The 24,082-nt window shown below is 42.3% G+C and overlaps 1 protein-coding gene across 1 annotated transcript in view; it reads left to right on the forward strand.

Annotated features, from left to right (window-relative positions):
- LOC126162586 (ATP-binding cassette sub-family C member 4-like) overlaps positions 1-24,082 on the forward strand; it is a 234,797-nt gene that overhangs the window by 200,094 nt on the left and 10,621 nt on the right. The window contains exons 19-22 of the mRNA XM_049919186.1: positions 2,148-2,318; positions 8,431-8,558; positions 8,661-8,906; positions 13,254-13,423. Coding sequence (XP_049775143.1) covers positions 2,148-2,318; positions 8,431-8,558; positions 8,661-8,906; positions 13,254-13,423 — 715 coding nt within the window. The remainder of the gene's footprint in view (positions 1-2,147; positions 2,319-8,430; positions 8,559-8,660; positions 8,907-13,253; positions 13,424-24,082) is intronic.

The raw sequence follows: 24,082 nt of genomic DNA on the forward strand, positions 1-24,082 counted from the left end.
AGACGGACACACACGAATTGTTATGAATTGTTATTTGTTAAAAGAACAAAAAAATGAACGTGTGTGTGTGAGTGATGATGATGATGATGATGTTTGGTTTGTGGGGCGCTCAACTGCGTGGTTATCAGCGCCCGTACAATTAATCAATCTTTGCTCAGTCCAATTTCGCCACTTTCCTGGATGACGATGAAATGATGAGGACAACACAAACACCCAGTCATCTCGAGGCAGGTGAAAATCCCTGACCCCGCCGGGAATCGAACCCGGGACCCCGTGCTCGGGAAGCGAGAACGCTACCGCGAGACCACGAGCGGCGGACTGTGTGTGTGAGTGTTTGTGCGTGTGCTAGAAAGAGAGAGAGAGAGAGAGAGAGAGAGAGAGAGAGAGACGGGGGGTTAGGTTACTTCTTTCAATGTAGTTGGCAAAGTGCACGACAAATGGTGAAAAATAAAATTCAGACCGTCAGCATCGTATACATGTGGCTACGACAACAGAATAATAAATTATTGCAGTTGAAATCAAGTCGATAAAACTTTTCATTAAGCACAATGATGTCAAGTTCTGAACAATATGCAGTGCGCTGAAAATATGTGATATCCCTAAGTTACTAAAGTTTTTGCTAGAATGCTGTTCAGGATTTTACGAGGTGCCTGGAAAATGAAGTTTGTTGCTGTTTCACGTAGGCTGTCATCATGAGAAATCGTAATCTTTGAACGACACCAACTACTAACTACATTTGGACACGTTTTGTACACTAAATTAGTTCCGTATACAATTGCCTCAGGTAATTAAATTCACTGTAAATTGCGAACGTCGATGTTAGCATCGCTCGTGCTAAACTCAGATTGTCCTTTACTCACATTACATCCTACAAATTATGTATGAAGGGCATTAGGCGAATTGCACATTCCTAGATTTCCGGCCGGCCGCCGTCGCCGATCGGTTCTAGTCGCTTTAGTCTGGAACCGCGCGACCGCTACGGTCGCAGGTTAGAATCCTGCCTCGGGCATGGATGTGTGTGATGTCCTTAGGTTAGTTTGGTTTCAGTAGTTCTAAGTCTAGCCGACTGATGACCTCAGATGTTAAGTCCCATAGTGCTCAGAGCCATTTGAACCATTTTGAACCTAGATTTCTCTAAAGCATTGAGACAGTGCCACTCTGCCGACTGTTAACGTCGATTAAATATCTGGGCCTAAAGTTACAAAGCGGTATGAAATGGAATGAGGATGTAAATATTGTTGTAGGGAAGGCGAATGGTCGACTTCGATCTAGTGGGAGAATTTTAGGAAAGTGTGATTCATTTGTAAAGGATTGCTCATACAGGACACTAGTGCGATCCATTGTTGAGTACTGTTGTAGCGTTTGGGATCCGCACGAGGTCGGAATGAAAGAAGACTTCGAAGCAGTCCGAAGGCGGGATGCTAGATTTGTCACCGGTAGATTCCAGCAACACGCAAGTATTACAGAGATGCTTCGGGAATTCAAATGGAAGTCCCTGAAGGGAAGGTGGCGTTCTTTTCGAGAAGCGCTCTTGAGAAAATTTGGAGAACTGGTGTTTGAGGCTGATTGCAGAACGTCGCCAACGTATTGCGCGTAAGCACCGCGAAGATTAGAGACATTAGAACTCGTACGGAGAGACAAAGACAGACCGTTTTACTCTCGCTCCATATGCAAAAAGGAAAGGAAATGACTAGTAGCTACGGATCGTACGGTGGCTTGCGGAGTATGTATGTAGATACAGATGTAGATGGAGACGTCGATCACAGGTGAAACGATCGGCACAGTAGTTATGCAACTCAGTACATCAAGATTACATACACATGAGCTTCAAAAATTTCACGTACACAAAACACACTAGTAATAGATTAATATTAACCTTATTGACTAAATACAAAAGAAATTGAGTAGGATTACCGGAAATTATTTTAACATTAGATTTACTTTTAGTCCATTGAGTTTCAGGATACAAGCTATAAAAGCGAAAATAGTAAGACTACATTCGAATGATGGGCTTTTCATTGTCTGTAGATTTTATATTATGAAACTAGCAGTAGTAAATTATAAAATCTCAGCAATAATAATATTAATTTCTGATTTCCATTGTCCAGTGCTTGGATCGAGAATGAGAGAGAGAGTGCTTTTTCCAGACCTATTTGGCGGCCAGATTGGGCTGGCGCTGACGCAGTCGATGGGCCTCACCGGCATGATACAGTGGGGCATGCGGCAGTCAGCCGAAGTGGCCAACCAGATGATGGCCGTGGAGCGCGTCATGGAGTACACGGCGCTCGAGGAGGAGCCCCTGCTGGAGTCTACTCCAGGTACGGTACTTCTTGTGTCTGCAAACAAGAGCTGCTTTTTATACAAAATGCCAATTTTAAACATAGCTGTAGGCCAGCAAATGTACAAGAATATGATTTGTATAATACAGCCAACCGGTTGCAGCAAGATTTAACTTGACCTGCTTTTGGCATCGACTATGGATATTCTCATCAGAAAAACCAAAAACAATTACCTATAGACGACTAAGAAACCGTTAATATATAGGAAAAACCAAGAATAGGTGGTTATTCTACCGAACAAAGTTATGAGGAGAGTGTGCTCACATGTAGTGACAGTTGAAAACAGATTTACGAGTAAAATGCTCTTGTCATACAAAATAAGTACTTAAATTTTTACACGAACATAACCGCGCAAACAACTTTAGATATAGTAGGAAAAAAATTACATCTTCATAAAGAGATTTCTGATGAGCAGATTACTGACTTCATTAATTTAATTGAAATTCTAATCAAATATAACTACTCCATTTCAACGGACTGGTGACAGCAAACCGACGGTCTTGCGATTTTTATTGTACCCCTTAGCTGGTATTCTTCCAGACATATTTATAAACTCCTTAGAAGAAAAATTTTTAAAAAATTTTTCAGCCGTCACTCTGGGTATTCTTTCATACTCCAAATATGTAGATGACATTTTAATTATTTACAGAGGGCCTAATAAAGGAAATGATAATCTCTTCAAAATCTGTAACGAACTTCACGGAAAAATTACTTTCACGTGTGAGTTCGAATACAAATTCCGTCAGTTAAATTATTTGGATGTAACATTTACAGTACTTGATAATAACATTTTCGCAATGATCAACTTGAACCGTTTTGATCAACACACACTCATTCTCACAAAAAGCCTTTTTTTCATTCTTCCAGCCATAGAGCTCCTTCCACTCCTTAATCTGATGAAAACCTCGACGCTAAAATTAATTTGATTAAGACCATCGCAGTCAGTAATGGGTACGATACAACCATAGTGGTCAGTAGTTCCAAAAATAAAACCAACATCAGAATCTCCACTCTTGACACTTCTCCTAATAACGAAAGTAATGAATAGAAAAAAAAGTTTTTACACCATTTTAGGGTCCGAATCTTACAGTATTCAGCGTCTCCTCCAAAACAAGTATCATTTTCTACTAACAACAGTTTGAAAAATAATTTTATTCATAATTTAAAACCAGTACATTCTCTCATGGAAAACGCGAAGGTGTATAAAATTAGCTGTGACAAACGTCCAGCCTATTATATAGGAGAGACGGGACGAGAAATTGCTGTTAGATTTAAAGAACATGTCTTAGGGAAAAGGTACAACTATATATAACTTGCTGATCACTTATTAATGACAGGCCATAAACCTCCAGAACTTCATGACTTCAGTATCCTGCGCACAGAAAAGAAAGGCTTCAGACTTGATATCCTTGAAGAATTAGAAATTTTGAAATACTTTTCTCTTAATGACGATTTCATTATGAAAGTAGTTGCAGCTACGTTCTTCAATGACATAAAGACCTTACCTAGAAACGCCTGAAATTGATTCCCTATTTTCCTCAGAGTACACTAAAAATCATCTTCCTCTTTCTTTTTCATTTATTACAATGTGATTCGTTTCTAAACGTAATGTATATAATATTTGTTATTGCTTTGTCTTGTATATTCTTTTTATTTTCCATAATACTGGCTGTTGACTTGCGAGATGGACTCTTATATGCTACTTAAAATATTTCTGTTAATAGAAACAGCTGATTTATTCGTCTGTTAATAGGTGGCGCGTCTTGTTTCGTATCAACGTCGTGGTAACTTCGGCCCTTGGGCTGCTTAGTCTTACGCCACCAACTCGTACAACTCTAGCGGCGTACAGTGTGCTACGTCATATAGCTATAATTTTCACTGACAAGCGCCAACATTATGTGAATTCCATTATCAGTAATTTTATATGCTTTTAAAAATGATTTTAAGAAATTATTTTATATCACAAGAGCATTTTGCTCGTAAATCTCTTTTCAACTGTCAGTACATGTGAGTACAGTTGCTTCATAAATTTATTCATTATGATAACTATCTATACCGTAATATTTTATAGGTAATTATTTTTGTTTTTTCCTAATGAAAATACCCGTAGTCGGTGTCGAAACCAGGTCAAGTTAAATCTTGTGTTATACAAATCATATAATAGACGAAGTAGATTTCATTGTTACATGCAGTAACGACATCGGTCTTCCAAAAAGTAACTAAATTTAACGACCATGCTGGCGTTTCATGCTGTGGGTCATTTAGTTAAGTTCGAAATTTAATACTTTCGATTACTGCCGCGAGACGATGAATACAGACTACAACTTATCAAATGAAAATATAATACTTTTCTGTCAAATATTATCTGTCCCAAATAAGTGTGTGTTGGAAGTACCATATTTCCAGCTAGTTGTTGTTTCCCCTTTCTGCTGTCTGCTATTGATGATATCTTCTGTGGACTTTCGAAGAGAGGGAGGGATGTAAAACTCGGAGTTTTAAGCTTTGTATAATTTTATTGTGAAGGTAGATTGTCTTGAAATATATCGGCAATACTGACAGAGCTGCTCTTGAAAGTTATGATTTGTATTTTTTTTCAATCTGCTGCTGTCCATCTACATAAACTGGCAAAATAAAGTTTTACGCCGTTTTCATGATTTGTATAGTCTGTGATCTTTTAATCAGAAATTTCTTTCTCTACACTATCTTGACTACAAAAAAATATTGCGTTTGATGGAGGTAACAGTAAACACGCATTCTCAGCGCAGTTCAGCAAAGTGCGTTGTATCTCGAATCGTGAGCGGAACGGTTCGTCATTAGACCATTCAGGCGCTGTAGTAAGGCACAAAATATTCACGATCTGCCAGCAGTCAACAACACCAGCCAATAAGCCTCATCTGCAAAATGTGGCTGGCAGGTACCCCGAGAAGGATGCGATTGGACTGCGCGCTGCGTTTTTGGAGGTGACTGTGAGGGGTGCGTTAATCCAGACAGTACGCACCCCCCCCCCCCCCCCCCCGCCCCCCACACAGTCAGATTCGCTTTCAGGCGTCCGTTGTGAACAACAGTGTAACCCCCACCCGATACCCAGCACTGTGAAACCATATGTAAGGAATGCTTGGAACTCAACTTGGATCAGTGGCGTCGGTTTCTCTCCACCGAGTGTAGAACTTATCTGATACCTGATCATTGTCATAAGAGTGTGGCCGTGCCCGTGGTATATAGTGAAATCGAGAAATTGTTTGTGGCATCACTTAACATGAAAATTACCAATGATGTCGCCCAACGATGAGTGTCAAAATATGTTGTGAACTTGAGAAACTGTTCGTGACATCACACAACATGAAAATTACCTGTATGGTCGCCCCACGCTGGGTTCAAAAATGTACTGAACTCGAGAAATCTGTTGTGACATCATATAACATGAAAATTACCAATGAGATCGCCGCACACTGGGAGCCAACAATTAACTGAAATCAATAATTAAATGAAATCAAACACAAAAGATTATGAGATTAGTGGGTTGAGGTGGGAATGCGCTGACGTGTGACTAGGCAATAGGTGTCTTTCTCACGATTTCACATCCTTCCCATGTTTTTCTGCATTCCGAAGTTGTTGTGAGAGCTGCTACACAGCACTCCTTTGCAACCGCCGTCTCTGCGTGAGGCCTGGACAGATTCATGTTTGGGCTTCGTCTCAGAGTCTGCTCGCGTCTGTGATTTATAAGGAATGTCCTCACTGTCCAGAAAACATCATTTTAAAAAGGCTGAATTCTTCCGCAACCGTCCCTGTGCGAATTCTTTGTACTTTATGTACTCCCCTCCCAGTGCCTGTGAGGTGCTGGAATAGTGGACACGTTCTTGTTTTCTAGGTAGGCCAGAAGAATTCGCATGCTTTCACACGTGACGTTCCACCCTAATGGCTGCAGGGTCCATCAGTTTACGGCAAGCTTCTCATTGTCTGCCAGGCCCTTGGCAACGTGTCCGTTCTTAAGCGAAGCGATAGCGTCCGCTGGCTGCCCTCTGTGTGGTTGTAGAGTATTTCCAATGCCCGCTTCTCTGGCGTTCGCCACATGGGGTCTAGCCGGCTTTCTCCTGGGTCACTGGCGTCGTATCATAGGTACCAATGCACATGTCAGGCGCGGACTCCCATGGTTTCAGTAGGGAGGTGTGTTAGTCATGTTTTGGACTGCTGTCATGTACAAATGCTGGACGTCTCCCGTGATTATCGAGGGTAATTTGAGGACTGTGCGGTATTGGGACAGGATACTATAACCTATTTTCCAGCCTTGCAATCAACATTTCTGTGATCGGATTTCCTTTGAAGTCGATAATTCACCACGACATCGTGACCACTTCATGAATTCTTTCCTCCAAGAGAGAGGTATTAACTGAATGGAACGCTCTAAGATGGCTGCTAACGTGGTCCGGTTAAGTTCGCTTTGGGACAAGTTGAATCCCACAGCGCATCGTGCCTGGAACCTTCCTTACACAATACATGACCTCAAGAGGACCACCGTCGAAGAGCGGAACAGACTTGACCATAACGTCTCGACCACGTCACCGACACTACTCTAGGGGGGATCTATGAATGTTACAATGCTTGTTGTAGAGCAATATGGTATAGGTTTTTATTTCACTGATGTGCAATTTCGAACATATTTTCTGTACTTTAGTTTTTGTTTTGTTTTTGTTTCACATAAAGCTAACCTTTTAGTTTCACAAGGTTGCATCTTTCAACCTCTGCTTGCTTTGGATCTAAGCTCATTCGCAGATATGCAGGTGGCGGAAAACATTTATCTGAGCAGTTCACATAGTCTTCAAGCCACTGCAAGGTGCATCACATGAAGTATTTGTAACCAATACCAAGAACTTATTTGGTTCATCCGCGAATCGGGAGGAAAATGGGTATCTATACGTCTGAGTCTGCGCTCTGATTTCCCGTCTCATTGTTCCTACGCACGATATGGAACGGAGGAGGTAGAAACGTTGCACCGTCTTCCTCAAATAAGTTTTCTAAATTTGCAGCAGATTTTGACAAAAACACAGACTTCTTTCTTGCAGAGATTCACATTCAAGTCGCTGCATATCTCCATTGCAGTTTGATAGCGCGTCTCTGGATTCTGTCGGAAATCAGGTCATGTTCATTGTTTCAGCTCATGCATACAGAGTATGACAACCAACTGAGTAACTGATTAGTAATATATCACACTATCTTGCGTAAATACTTAATATTATAAAACATAAGCATGAGGTCACTGACAAGTTTCGGAATGGTTTTGGCTCTCAATGACCAGAATATATTATATTTGCAGAACTCGAAACCAGAAATAGAGTTTATTATATATCGTGAAATGGTGTAATTTGAATAAACTTATTATCAAAGTTAACATCCTTAACACGAATACAGATCTTTAAAAACTATACTTTAGAGTCTATCATATTTGGACTCACGTGACAGATCATGGGATGAGTATGCAACAGTGCTACTGAATCCCCACGTAAGACAGTTATTCGTGGTCTGTAAAAGGAGGAAGTTTACTCCCCCTCAAAAATAGAGGGGATACTATAGCAGTCTCATAGCAAAAATTCTAACAAGTGTAGTTTTAGGATTCTCGTAGACTATATATATGACTTGGGTTTCTCCTTTTACTTCCACAGGTAAGTGAAGACTTAGTCTGCTAAAAGTCCTTTAAGGTTACTTTCGTTGGGTTCTTTCTTAGGTAACAGGTACGGAATGGCAAAGTATACAGTTTGCTCACTATTGAAGCAAGGAAATGAATAATAATTCATTAATGTTAACACAACAAGCGTACGTACTCTGTAATCGTTTAAATGATCTGTGGAACATGTAACTAATTAACTAATCGAATTACTACGCACACTTATTTTGAGAGGATCACTTAATGCACTCTTTTCATCCAAATGCTGTGATTATCTAACTCAGTATATTATAATGCTCCGAATGCTGTGTCTGCATTTGCCACTTCAGGGTTGTTAATCTAATCGTTTAGAAATCGCCATGAGTTGGCGCATATGGATTGTTAAATCAAATTACTGTTTCCATGACGATGATGTTTTATTGTTTATTACAGACAAGAGGCCACCCAGTAGCTGGCCATCCAAAGGAGAAATACAGTTCCGCCGCACGTACTTGAGATACGGGCCTCAGAGTGATCCCGTTCTCGTAGACCTCAACTTCGTCATCCGACCGGCCGAAAAGGTACCGTTCGAAAAAGACCGTTTATTCCTACTACCCAGTAATCGAAGAAAATGACGTTCTAGTGATGAAAGTAAGTTAAGCTATTCTCTTTTCAATTCGCAGGTGGGAATAGTTGGCCGTACGGGGGCCGGCAAGTCATCGCTCATCTCCGCGCTGTTCAGGCTCGCCATCGTTGAGGGGGAAATCCTTATTGACGACGTGGATACTGCCAACATTGGTCTGCAAGATCTTAGAGCAAAGATTTCCATTATTCCGCAAGATCCAGTTCTATTTGCTGGGACTCTGCGATTCAACCTGGACCCCTTCGGAGAGTTTCCAGACTACATCTTGTGGAGAGTACTTGATGATGTACGTATATATAGTCTGCTAATTATTATCTGCTGCCTTCGAACTACATGTTTGCTGCAGCCTATAAATTATTTAACAAGAAGAAAAATTGTGGGTAATTTGTTTTTTGTCCGTTTTTATTTAAGTACACGCGTTCTACATGCATAGTCATAAATGTGAAAGTACAGACAGTGTAAAATTTTCCCTTTTGTGAACGAAATGTCTTCAGTTGAAATAACTTAGGCGAGCATAGATGGGTACCGTCCTCGACAAACTCCCGTAATTCGAACTAAGTGTTTACTAGCTGAAACATCGGATATAGTCGAAGGCGGTAACCGGCTGCATTGTCGTAAGTTATTTGAACATTTGAAACGCGTTGAGAAGCTATATTTTCACTTATGTTCTGCCTTTGACTCTGAACACAGCTCTGTCTCTCTTACTCCCAGTCTGATTCTCACTTTCCTCTACATCTCACGCTCTCTACCGTGCATTACTACAAGCCAATAACTATAAATAAGAGAATGTGAACAATATTATTTGTAATAGTTTCTGTCTATAAGTTGTACTCCAAAGTCACAGTCTGAAAAAGAAGATAAACTGCACTCTCGTCGTACCTGCAGGTTAGTATTCATTGTTAATAACGCCCTGCCACATTTATCTGTGCCTACCTTTTTTTGTCTCTTCGCCTGTCCTTCAATACTTTTACATAATGCAGTGAAATATGGAGATCATTAAAATAATACAAAATAGAACCCTGGGTCGGCTGTAGCCCGCTGTACAACTCTAATTCGAAAGCGGAAAATACGTAGACTCTGAAAGTTTCTATCATTCTAGTGCAGCACCTTGCTGCCTCAACGAAGACAAGATCTTCTCCGTCTAATTCTTTGCTTCATAGCTAACCAAAGGTACTCGTTGCCGTCCAACTCGGATGACTGGGAGGGCCAGATTAGGATCTACAGCTCTTCCACGTGCGACTCAGACTGTTTCGCCAACGGAGGTAACAATGTGTACTGCGCTTTTGCCAAATAAGACACCGTCATTGATGAGGACCAATTATCTCACATTAGATGGTTTCCTTGTCACTTAAAATATCCAGACAATCTTTGCTTGTAATTTGTCTCACAAAAGCATTGACATGACCAACTGTATCCTTTGATGAAGCGGCCATGCCACTAAAGAGTTTTTCTTTGAGTCGTCAGTCTTCTTATTGACTTGCTGCGGACCTTCACGACTTCCTCTCGTGCGCCAGTCCTTCGTGTCAGAGTAGAACTTGCATCCTGCGACCTCATTTGTTGCATATATTCTAATGAGTTTTTACTATCTACAGCTCCCTCTGTATCAGGGAATTTATTTCCTGATGTGTTAACACACGTCCTATCGTCCTGTCCCTTGTTCTTGTGAATCATTTCCAACTGTGGCTGATCTGCAGCTTTCTTAATCATTCTGCGAAGATCCTCTCAATTCTTTTATTTTTCTGCCTAATTTTCAACATCTTTATGCAGCAGCACATCTCAAACGCTTCGATTCTCTTCTGTTTTCCCACAGTCCATAATTCACTACGTATATTAAGTCGGTGCATAAGTTCGTAGTATTTTCTTTTTGCGTGTTGATATTCTGGTTGGTATGGGTTTATTTACCGACCCATGTCACTATACTCGAAACTGGCAAATGTGACGACCTATTGTTGTTCCACCATTGTGTAACATTTGCATGCAATGGGGAATGTTAAACAAATCAGGTGTATGGGTGTGATAAAAACCAGAAGGTGTGTCTGTTTGCTCGTCATCAATTGGCTCATAAGCAACACCGACCATTCCTATCCTGTATCGTTACTGGTGACGAGAATGGTGTCTTTAGTCTAACACAAGGGAAAAAAAAAGAAACGGTTAATCTCAAACAAGGCAGCTACTTCACGTAGAAAGACCTGCGCCCATCCACAAAGTATATCCTTATGCACCTGGTGGAACAGTGACGGTGGGTTGTACTACGAATTGCTTCCCCGAGGTATTACTGTCACTGCTGACATTTATTGTCAACAACTGGGACGTATTGCAGACGCAGTCCAAGAAGAACGACCAGGAAGACTGCGTGAGATGATGCTACTTCAGGTCAACGCCCGCCCACGTTTTGCCAGACTGGCAAAGAACACTATACAAGACTTGGGTTAGAAAGTAATTCCACACCCATCTTATTCAACTAATCTTGCGCCCTCATATTTTCTCCTTTTCCGCTCTCTATCGAACAACCTTCAAGGAACGTCTTTTCCGGATGAAAATGCGCTCGGAACGTGTCTCGACGAGTTCTTCGCCTCAAAACCACGTGATTTCTACATCTACGTGATTACTCTGATATTCACAATAAAGTGCTTGGCACGGGGTTCAATGAACCACCTTCAAGCTGTCTCTCTACCGTTCCACTCTCTAACGGCACGCGGGAAAAACGAGTACTTAAATTTTTCTGTGCGAGCCCTGATTTCTCTTATTTTATCGTGATGATCATTTCTCCCTATGTAGGTGGGTGCCAACAGAATGTTTTCGCAATCGGAGGAGAAAACTGGTGACTGAAATTTCGTGAGACGTTCCGGTCGCAACGAAAAACGCCTTTGTTTTAATGACTGCCACTCCAATTCACGTATTATGTCTGTAGCACTATCTCCCCTACTTCGCGATAATACAAAACGAGCTGCCTTTCTTTGTACTTTTTCGATGTCATCCGTCAGTCTCACCTGATGCGGATCCCAAACCACACAGCAATACTCCAGAATAGGTCGGACAAGCGTGGTGTAAGCAGTCTCTTTCGTAGACCTGTTGCACCTTCTAAGTGTTCTGCCAGTGAATCGCAGTCTTTGGTTTGCTCTACCCACAATATTATCCATGTGACCGTTCCAATTTAGGTTATTTGAAATTTTAATCCCTAAGTATTTAGTTGAATTTATAGCCTTCAGATTTGTGTGACTTATCGTGTAATCGAAATTTAGCTGATTTCGTTTAGTACTCATGTGAATAACTCCACACTTTTGCTTATTCACGGTAAATTGCCACTTTTCGCACCATACAGATACCTTATCTAAATCATTTTGCAATTCCTTTTGGTCATCTGACCTCTTTACAAGACGGTATGTGACAGTATCATCTGCAAACAATCTAAGACACCTACTCAGCTTGTCTCCTATGTCGTTGATATAGATCAGAAACAATAGAGGGCCTGTAACAATTCCTTGGGGAACGCGGATATTACTTCTGTTTTACTCGATGACTTTCCGTCTATTACTACGAACTGTGACCTTTCTGATAGGAAATCACGAATCCAGTCGCACAACTAAGGCGATACTCCGGAGGCACGCAGTTTAGTTAGAAGACGCTTGTGAGGAACGGTGTCGAAAGCCTTCTGGAAATCTAAAAATATGGACTCAATTAGACATCCCCTGTCGATAGCACTTATTACTTCATGAGTATAAAGAGCTAGTTGTATTTCACAAGAACGATATTTTCTGTAACCGTGCTGACTATGTGTCATGGCGCTGAGCACTATTGGACTTAACTTCTGAGGTCATCAGTTCCCTATAACTTAGAAGTACTTAAACCTAAGTAACCTAAGGACATCACATACATCCATGCCCGAGGCAGGATTCGAACCTGCGACCGTAGCGGTAGCGCGGTTCCAGAGCGTAGCGCCTAGAACAGCTCGGCCACCCCGGCCGGCATGTTCGAATACAGTATATGTTCCAAAACCCTATTGCAAATCGAAGTTAGTGCTACAGCCTGTAATTCAGCGGATTGCTCCTACTTCCCTTTTTGGGTATTGGTGTGACTTGAGAAATTTTACAGTCTTTAGGTACGGATCTTTCTGTGAGCGAGTGATTGTATATAACTGCGAAATCGGAAAGTTACCCCAACGTTGGCAGACTGTTGTAAATAGTGATGGAGAATATATTGTAGATGACTAAAGTCTGTGTTATGTGTAGCTGTTGTGTTTACTAAACTTGTGGAAAAATGCTACGAACTTATGCACCAGTCCAATATATAGTTTGAGGCACACACAATGTTCCAAAAATGGTTTTTATCTCCTAATTTGTTCAACTGTCTTCAAGAGGATCTACTGAGCCGTCACCTCCCACTCTCCAATAATTTGTGTTGTTCTCACCATCATGACACGCAAGTCTCCCAGTGTGGTGCCAACTGGAAAGACTTGTTACTTGGATGCCGAAATACCCCATGTGGGAACTACAGGCTACGAATGCCATTCGATCATTTCATTTCAGATTTCAGTGTTTGCAGTTACTTCTGGAACAGTATGTATATGGGGCACTGTAAGTGACGTGTTTACGACCCCTTTACTGACGTTCGTTGCTACTTTGCCGGCCTGCAGGTGGAGCTGCGTGACTCGCTGCACGACTCTCTGGGCCTGGACACGCGCGTGTTGGACGGCGGCAGCAACTTCAGCGTCGGCCAGCGGCAGCTGGTGTGCCTGGCGAGGGCCATCCTGCGCAACAACCGCGTCCTCATGCTGGACGAGGCCACCGCCAACGTCGATCCACAGTAAGTTCCCCCTTCAGTACGTACTGACCCATTCCTTCTGTGCTCAAATAACACCGCCACATTTTCGGTCAGCGAAACGCTGAATATTAGAAAGGACAAGGTTTTGTGTCAACTGCGTCAGCAACGAAGCTTGAGAGCGGTGGAAGTCACTTGAAGATTGCAGCAGGTGTAACTCATATGAACTTCAGGACACAACAGAAATTCAACTCACTACGGGAGTATTGTATTGCAAAATAAAAGACTGTGTATGATGCTCAATTTTATGGGTTATTGACAAGTAATACATTGGTTCAGCGACTTACATTCATTCTACATGTACCTCAATATCTTAGTCATTGCTAAAAACTCTTTGAAAAGTTTTTCATCAGCAACCCACCACCTACCATAATCCTTTGACAGTCCTTCCAAAGTCGACAACGAACATATTTCTCCATGATAAAGAGACACGCCTCGTGAATTTCACCGTTTTTACTTAGATTTATTAACTTGTTCATAAATACACTGAGCAACAGAAATAAAGAATCACTTTTTCGAAACCTTGTAATTCCCATCCATTGAGATGCTTAAGTTTGAACTTTGGCTCACAGATGCGTACAACCTTCCTTTGTAGTGGTGCATAATCGTGGCGCCCTGAGACGTAACCGCGGGCTCGACCACGCTTGAACCAGCGCGGTGTCGACACGCGCGAAAAAAGACCACAGCACGATTAGGGTTCGTTGATGAAGTCACGATGGCACCAAATTTCATCACAGTTCTGGCCAATGCCAACGTGGAAGCCTCAGAAGATGGGCAGGTTGTCACACCCTCTCTTCCCCAAATTTCACCCCTTCTTTTGATGCCTATGTGATGGAGATTAGAACCGCGACGTACAGAGTTGAGATTACGTTGTTTTCTTATGAGTGGCCGGGGAAAACATTCCAGACACATTGCTACTCATAATCGGCACGGAACGGCCTCCGGGAGTGGCATAAAAGGCCTCATGAAACCATCCTTTTCTCTGGGGCGTTGATTCCCATATATTTGGGGTCTAAAACGACAGTTCGCAGTGCGATGACCAACAGGAAGAAGTTTTTGACTATCTTTGTCATTGCTGACACCCTCGGATGTTTCAACCCTCCTCTAAGGACACTGTGGGGCTGCATCCCCATTAAACACGATCAGACCCCTTTGGAGCGCAGCGTGACCACAATTTTTGGTCTGGTGTACAGGTTGGAACCACTAGGCACCGTTCAACATCATTCGATGAAATTTGTACTTGGCCCGAAACAGCAATGGGTGCACACGCTTTTTAGACCCTCGTATTTCGCGTCCACATGTGGAGTGATCACACGGGAGAGCAACGTTAACATGTACAGCTCTTTAGCCGCTGAATTGCTGCTGTTGCCCCTGATAGTAGGCCGTTCGGAACCAGGGGGTGTCGAAGGGGTTGCCAGTCTGCAAGTGGTTAGAACTTCGTCACGGGTTCTGTCTCTACAGGTACTTTCTTAGATTTTTCAATAATGGTGGGTGGGTGCACTGAGGGTTTTGCCGAAATAGGGGGTTTTATAGAAAATCTTTGTCGTTTTGTGTGTCCATGTCATGTCACAGGAGGACACAAAATAGGGATGCTGAAAAAAAAAACATAATCAACATTAGCTCTCTTGGAACATGTTCAAATTTCGTCGAATGGTTTTGAACGGCCTTTAATATTTCTAACTTCTACACGAAAGCAAAAATTGCAGTCGCGTTGAACTCCAAAGGGGACAGATCATGTTTAATGGAGATGCAGCCCCATAATGGCCTTAGTGAAGGGTTGAAATGTCCGAGGGTCCTGAAAGGAATTGAGAAGTTACGCATAATTTTTCACGCAAATCCAGATTTATGAAGCTCTGACTACTTCTCGGTAGCTCACAAACGTCAAGTCGGAAATACAGTTGTGTGAGTCATCAGTCTTTGAACTCCTTCCATACGGCGAGCCACAAATTCCTCTCTTGTGCCAGCATCTTCATGTCGGAGTAGCATTTACAACCTACGTTCTCAATTATTTATTGGCCGTATTCCAATCTCTGCCTTCTTTACAGTTTCAACTCTCTACAGCTTCCTCTAGTACTAGTGAAGTTATTCCCTGATGTCTTAACGTATGTGCTACCATCCTCTCCCTTGTTCTTGTCGGTGATCTCCACATGTTACTGTTGTTACTGTCTTCGCCGATTCTGCAGAGAACCTCTTCATTTTTTTTTATGTCTACCCAATTTTTTAACATCCTACTGTAGCAACACGTCTCAAACGCCCCGATTCTCTTCTTTTTGGGTTTTCCGAGCGTCCATTGTTCACTACCACACAATGCTGTACTTCAAACGTACATTCTCATAAATTTCTTCCACAGACTAAGATCGATTTTTGATACTAGTAGACTTATTTTATACAGGAATGCTCTCTTCGCCTGTGCTAGTCTGTTTTTTATATCTTTCAACTTCGTCCGTTATCTGTTATTTCGCTTCCAAGGTAACAGAATGCCTCGAGTTCTTGTACTTCGTGATCCTCAGTTCAGAAGATAAGTTTCCCTATTATGTCATATTCCTACTCCTCATTACTATCCTCTTCCTTCGGTTTTCTCTCAATCTGTATTCTGTGGTCAGCAGACTAGTCATTCCACTCAGTATGTCCTGTAATTCCTTACCACTTCCTCTGAGGATAGCATGTCATTAGCGAAACTTATCATTGATAGTCTTTCAAACTGAGTTTAATCCCTCTCGTGAACCTGTCTTTTATTTTCATCATTGATTCTTCGATGTGTAGACTGAACAATAAGGGAGAAAGACTACATCCCTGCCTTACACGCATTTTAACCCGACCACTTCGTTCTTGGTCCTCCAGTCATTGTACCCTCTTGGCACTTGTACATATCGTATATTATCCGTCTTTCCCTACATATTGCCCTCATTTTTCTTAGGATTCCGTGCATCTTGCACCATTTTATATTATCGAACACTTTTTTCTGGTCGACAAATCTTATGAATGTGTCTTGAATTTTCGTCAGTCTTGCTTCAGTTATCAGACGCTATCTCTCCGCTACCTTTACCTTTCCGAAAGCCAGACTAATGGTCTTCTAAAAGATCCTCAGTTTTCTTTTCCATTCTTATGTATATTATTCTTGTCAGCAATCTGGGGCATGAGCCATTAAGCCCATTGTGTTATAATCTCGCGCTAATATGCCCTTGTGAATTATATTTTTCCGAAAGTATGATGGTGTGTCTCCAGTTCTCATAGATTCTATGCATACATAACACCAAATAATTCACACTTAAAACAATCAAATTCATGTAGCTGCTTCGCCTACCCGAAGAACGATAGTCGAGAAGTGCACTAAAAGTTTCAATCTTGAAGCTGGCGAAACAAGATCGTAAGTCTGGAAACATCGTACTTCCTCCAGGCCTGGCCAGCACCGCTTCTTGGCGAAAGAAGTAGAGCAAGTGGAGCATCCTTCCCTTTCGTGCGTGCTTCTTCCGACATTTGCGCGCGAGTGCCTGTTTCCAAAATTGTTCCCAAACATAAAAACCCTGACGTTAGTTATTATCGACTAAACAGTTGGCCAGACAAATGGGAATAGGAGTTTTTGTCTACAAATTATCTATAATTTCTTTGGGCGATGTTTGTATACACGATAAAAAGTCACCCTGTCTACATATTAACCAAAGAAATTAGGACATCACACAAGATATCAAACATTACATATCATGCGTAATCTCCTAACAGCTTTGGTTAATATGCAGCGTTCAAATGGCTCTAAGCACTATGGGACTTAACATCTGAGGTCATCAGTCCTCTAGACTTAGAATTACTTAAACCTAACTAGCCTAAGGACATCACACACATCCATGCCCGAGGCAGGATTCGAACCTACGACCGTAGCAGCAGCGCTGTTCCCGTCTGAAGCGCCTAGTACCGCTCGGCCACAGAATATTTAGGGTGTTTTTTTAACTTTAGACAACTAAATATCTCGAAAACTACGCATTCTACGAAAACAGATGTTCTAGTTCAAAAGTTGATATTAGTAAAGAGGACATCTGTCTGTGCTGCAACTGGCCACATCCTAACCACGCCTCCTGTGTGGGCGGGATCAACTTTGTATTTTCAAATGGTAACCCCTATTTTTATTGCATTTCAAATATTTTTTGCCATAGAATCCGAATATGCAATAATTATGGGAGGGGGGGGGGGACTCTCACTTCAAAATACAATGTGACCCCGTCCAGGCAGGAGAGGTGGCTAGTAAGTGGACAGCTGTAGCATAGACAGATGTTCCCTTTACTAACATTAACTTTTGACCTATAACATTTTTTTCGTACGGTGTATTGTTTTCGAAATATTTATTTATCTCAAGTTAAATCAAACACCTTGAATATTCGGAACTTGCCGGACACCCAAACATCGCGTTCTGTTAGTAACAGCCACATGCGTGTTCAGCGCATCATCGAATGTCAGGTGTAGTAACGATAACGCCGCCCACAATACGTTATACATATACAGAGGGAGAAACAAAACATTCAGTCGATCGCTGCAACTACAGCCCACCTGCCCCAGTACAGTGGACAATCGTATGCACCACTGCTCGTCACAGTTATTAGTGATGAATTATTCTACAAGCATTCTAAGTCTGAGATCAAAGGACAGGTTAAGAATGGGAACACGAAGATTATCTTATCCCAATAAAAATTTAGTCTTAACACAGATTCCGGTAAAGAGAGTAATTACTGTGCACTTATTTTGAAACTTCTGAGTGATGTGCTTCAGGGGTTTGGCCACGAAACTTCAAGTTCTACTTATAGCCGAGATTACTCCCCTATTCTACAGTTTCTGCTGCTTGAAAAAATATATTTGTGATCAATTTCTCATGATTGGAGTTGACAGTCATGTAGTACTTTGTAAAAGTACAATATACCACTTGATAACGGCAGGAAGGCCGAAACTGAAATAATGAAAATAACTAACTTCTACAGTCAGTGGTGAACATAGCGTCATTTACAAAGATAGTCATCACGCTGCAGCTGTGGAAGACGTATAGGATGGCCCAAAGCTTTAGGGTCAAGTTATGTAGATGGTAGAAGATCGTAAATCGAGCACTTTGAGATTAGGACTCAACTGTAGGAAATTAGTATTTCGTTTATTACTGATATAAATAACTTCCATGTTAGGACAACTTAAGCCCATAATAACCTGCATTCATTACAACATAATCTATTAACGAAATTAAAATTTGGGTTGAAATCATTGAACCCCATTGCTTGCACACCTTGTATATGACAGCGGTTTACCTGCTGTTCCGGCAGTACTGTCTGCAACATACTCAAAATATGCGTCTCACGCACAAAAAAATGGTTCAAATGACTCTGAGCACTATGGGACTTAACATCTGAGGTCATCAGTCCCCTAGAACTTAGAACTACTTAAACCTTACTAACCTAAGGACATCACACAATTCATTGCCCGAGGCAGGATCTGAACCTGCGACCGTAGCAGTCGCGTGGTTCCGGACTGAAGCGCATAAAACCGCTTGGCCACAGAGGCCGGCCTCACGCACAAGTTGACGGCTGACGTTTGATAAATCTTCTGCCACACGATCCAACACCATCTCCTCAAATTGTACTGTGCAAGCAATGCTGCGATGAGAACCTTACCCAATCCTCCGTTGCTTGAACGACTCAGCATCTTGTAAGTTTTTGTTGGTGGCGACAAATTCCTCCCGACCAGGATGACACCTGCTGATAAAATTTTCCTATTTCATTCTCTCGGCTTTCCAGGAACTGCAATCTGCTTCACCGTACACTGAGGTGACCAAAGCCATGCGATAACTCCTAACATCGTATTGGACCTCCTTATGCTCGGCGTAGTGCAGCATTTCGACGTGGCATGGACACAACAAGTTGTTGGAAGTCCCTTGCAGAAATACTGAGCCATGCTGTCTCTATAACCGTCCATAATTGCTAAAGTACTTCTGGTGCAGAATTTTGTGCACGAACTGACCTATTGATTATGTCACACAACTGTTCATATCAGACGATCTTGGTGACCAAATCATTTACTCTAACTGTCCAGAATGTTCCTCGAACGAATCGCGAAAAATTGTGGCCCGGTGAAAGGGCGCATCATCCATAAAAATTCCATCTCTGTATCATTGAAAATAGTCTGCAAATAGCGGAACATAACCATTTCCAGTCAATGATCGGTTAATTTGGACCAGAATACCCAGTCCATTCCATGTAAACATAACCCGCACCATTACGGGGCCAACACCGACTGGCACAGTACCTTGTTCACAACTCGGATCCATGGCTTCATGGGGTCTACGCCACACTCAATACCTACCACCAGTTCATACCAACTTAAACTGGGACTCATCTGGCCACGCCACGGTTTTCCAGTCGTCTGGGATCCAACCGGTGTGGTCACGAGCTGTTGGTGATGTGCTGTAAGCACTCGCGTCGGTCGTCTGCTGCCACACACCATTAACGTCAAATTTCGCCGCGCTGCCCTAAAGCCTGGTTTCCACGACGACACTGCCTTGCGCCACTCGTCGCCTGAAACGAGGTGGACGCAAGGAGCTTCGTATGTCTGTAGACACGGCGCCACCAGTGAACACTTCAGTTTCGTCGTCTTGTGGGTGCCGTAGTCATGTGTAAAATGAAAGTTTTGGCAGCTGTACGATTTGTGGCGGAGTTAATGCTTGTTTGTATGAAGTCGCTGCATAAGACAAAAGATAAAAAAATTAGAAACGTGTTTGGGTTCGTGACTGGATAAAGAAAAGAAGTCTCCTCGGTTGCTCAGCGACCCTGCTGAAAGAAATTGTGCTAGTAGACGCTATAAGATTTTTAATCATCTGTACTGCAATTTGTGAATCGGAGGCACTGCTGTGACGTTTTAAATAAATTAATATCGAATAAAGAATTCAGTTTTCCAGATTTTTTTAGCCTATTCTCCTGTCAGCTATTTTCCTTAAAAAGGAATCGCTCAACTCGAACCAGGGGATTATAGTGTTGTAGACGTGGGCTGTTCTGCAGCCAAAAGTTTCGCTTGTCTGTATTTTTATCAATTCATTTGTATATGTCCACCTATAATTTTAATTCAGTCGATTTTCCTCTACAGCTCAGATATTGTCTACCAATTCATGTTTAGGCCGCGTATGACAGTCTCGAGCGAGCAACAAACCGCTGCTTGTTTTTTGCAGTCAACGTAATTAAAATGCTACAAACTCCTATGCATAGCACGGATACCAAAAACCGAACAGTTTCCTCCGTTCACCACTTCATATTTCAGTTTTTTTACTCCCTACTGACACACCTAACCTCAAAACTCATGCAATTAGTGTCGCCAAAGTTGAACAAGCCGAAAGAGCTTAGTTTCGGCGACGAGTTTCGCACACTCACGCCGCGCATGCGCAGCGTCTTACAGCGCAGTTGCGTGCAATCCAGTGTCGTTGTGAAAGCTAGGCTTAACGGATACGTTCGTCGTGCATCCCACATTGAATTCTGCTGTTATTTCACGCAGTGTCGCTTGTCTGTTAGCACTGACAATTCCACGCAAACGCCGCTGCTCTCAGTCGTTAAGTGAAGACCGTCGGCCACTGAGTTGTCCGTGGTAAGAGGTAATGCCTGAAATTTGGTATTCTTGGAATACTCGGAATATTGAACACTGTGGATCTCGGAATATTGAATTCCCTAACGATTTTCGAAATGAAAAGTCCCGTGCATCTAGCTTCACTACGATTCCGCGTTCAAAGTCAGTTAATTCCCTTCGTGCCGCTGCAATCACGTCGATAACCTTTTCACATAAATCACCTGCGTACAAATGACAGGTCTATCAATGCAGTGCCCTTTTATACCTTGGGTAAGCGATAGTACCGCCATCTGTATATGTGCACCTCAACGTACTTTAAATACATTCCTGTAGCGAGTATTGCTCCATTTCGGATACCGAGTTAAATGCTCCTTTCGTCCGTGCCCCGGAGCTTCTGCAGCATCGCGTGAAGTCGTATCCGCAGCCGTGGCCAGAATCCACGCACTCTTAGCTATGTGCGTCGTGCGATACTGGCCCACCGACTCCAGTATGAAGGAAAACATCGTTTCTTCTCCAATCGCATACTGATCCATGACGCTACAAGCGGACAGTGCTAGCACACATTGGTGGTAAGGCTTGTTACACCAACCGTGAATTGTAAGCAATGGATAACTTCTTAGTGGGCACACCACAAGGCGATTGTGTGTTGTTTCCCAAGGTAGCAACATCGGCGTCGATGCGGCAGTCATTTTGATTATTGTGTAACGTAAGCAGTCTACAATCGCTCATTTCTCACTCAAATTTTCTCGTCAGCTGAAATGTCATTTGGCAGCCGCTGGTTTTAAACTGTCTTCCGGTTAAACAGGGTTCGCCAGGAGAAATGGTCAATATTCGGGTATATGACAGCAACGATCATTTGAAGCAAAAATTCTAGTATATGTAGGGTCTAAAATGCACACCTTTCGAGCTATAAGCACTTCATCTTCGATAATGTAAAGCAAATGTCTCCTACTACAAGCTCTTTGCTTTCCATGTTTTGGGAGGAGGTAGTATGGATCAAAATAAGAAAAAAAGCCCAGTAAACATGAGCTCTAAAGTGTATACCTTAAGACTTACGAGTACGTGATCAGTTGAAGAGATGTGTTTCACAGTAACGAAGATAATGAACTATTCGAAGCTCTTAACGCATGCCCATGTTTACTGGAATTATTTACTTCGAATGATCGTTCCTATCGTATCCCTGAATACTGATCTTTCCTCCTGGGGCACATTCAGTAATTTTTGTCCGAAAGTATGGAAGACGATGAGCGCAAATCTACGGGGGTCACTCCAAAAGAAATGCATACTATTTTTTTTAAGTCCATCTTTTATTCTACATGTTTGAAAGTTTTACAGTGTGTAGATACATCCTTCAGGAACAATATTTTCATTTCTCCACATAATTTCCATCCCTCTCAACTGCCTTACGCTACCTTGGAACCAGCGCCTATATAGCCTCATGGTAAAATTCTAGACCAACCTGTTGGAGTGACTGTTTGGCAGCGTGCACAAGGGATTCATCATCTTCAAATCTTGTTCTACGAAGAGAGTCTTTCAGTTTCCCAAAGAGATGATAGTCACATGGAACCAGGTCAGGACTGTAAAGCGGGTGTTTCAGTGTTGTCCATTCGAGTTTTGTGATCGCTTCCATGGTTTTTTGACTGACATGTGGCCGTGCATTGTCGTGCAACAGCAAAACATCCTGCTTTTGCCGATGTGGTCGAACACGACTCAGTCGAGCTTGAAGTTTCTTCAGTGTCGTCACATATGCATCAGAATTTATGGTGGTTCAACTTGGCATGATTTCCACAAGCAAGAGTCCTTCGGAATCGAAAAACACCGTAGCCATAACATTTCCAGTAGAAGGTGTGGTTTTGATTTTTTTTCTTGGGTGAATTTGCATGATGCCACTCCATTGATTGCCTCTTCGTCTCTGGTGAAAAATGATGGAGCCATGTTTCATCACCTGTCACAATTCTTCCAAGATATTCATCTCCACCATTCTCGTACGGTTCCAAAAGTTCGCTGCATACCGTTTTTCTTGTTTATTTGTGAGCCACTCTCAACATCCTGGGAACCCACCTGGCACAAACCTTTTTTAACGCCAACACTTTCAGTACTCTGCAAACCCTTCCTTCCCCTGTCCTAACGTAGCGTGACAATTCGTTCACTGTGATGCGTCTGTCAACAGTCACCAGTTCGTTAACTCTCTGCACATTTTCTGGAGTGTGTGCAGTACGAGGCCTGCCGCTGCGAGAACAATCCTCAATATTGCCGTGCCCGCTTTCATCACGTAACCTGCTTGCCCGCCGACTAACTGTACTGCGATCGACAGCAGCATCTCCATACATCTTTTCCAACTTTTTGTGGATGTTTCCGACTGTCTCGTTTTCACAGCACAGGAATTCTATGACAGCACGTTGCTTCTGACGAACGTCAGGTGTAGCAGCCATCACTTGTTGTGACGGCGCCACTCACAGGAGCTGGTTGAACTAAGTTTGAAAACAAGCGGGGAGGATGTATCTACACACTGTAAAACTTTCACTCATGCTGAATGAAAACTGTGTTTTTATAAAAATAGTGTGCATTTCTTTTGGAGTGACCCTCGTACGTCACTCATTTAATAGCTTCCAGAATAACATAATAAAGGAACAGAAAATTCTTCACAATATAGTAGTGTCATTTATACTTGTATCCAACGTTAATTATTCAGAATTGGACATTTGTGAATCAAAATTCATTCATAAACTACACCACCGCTTGCGAAAATTGCAGAATCCACCAAGGAACAATTTGAATGACTCCAAAATTGAAGGAGGTATCGAACAGCGGAGCCATAATAAGTGATTAAGTTTGCTGGGCGATGGCGTCCACCTAGGCATAGCACTGCTGGAGACGTCAGTGTTTTGCCACGCTCAGTCGGTGCAGAGTCATCAAGCGAAGTGGAAAGTTCCAAACAGAATTCTACTATTCCTCATCGATGTCACAATGTGACTCTGTTCGAACTGGGAAGATGACTGGTCTCCGGGAAACGAGTCTGTCGTACGTCATACTGCGGCCCGTACAGCGAACGCTGGTATATCAATG

Source organism: Schistocerca cancellata, chromosome 2 (assembly GCF_023864275.1).
Source record: "Schistocerca cancellata isolate TAMUIC-IGC-003103 chromosome 2, iqSchCanc2.1, whole genome shotgun sequence".
Taxonomy (NCBI): domain Eukaryota; kingdom Metazoa; phylum Arthropoda; class Insecta; order Orthoptera; family Acrididae; genus Schistocerca; species Schistocerca cancellata.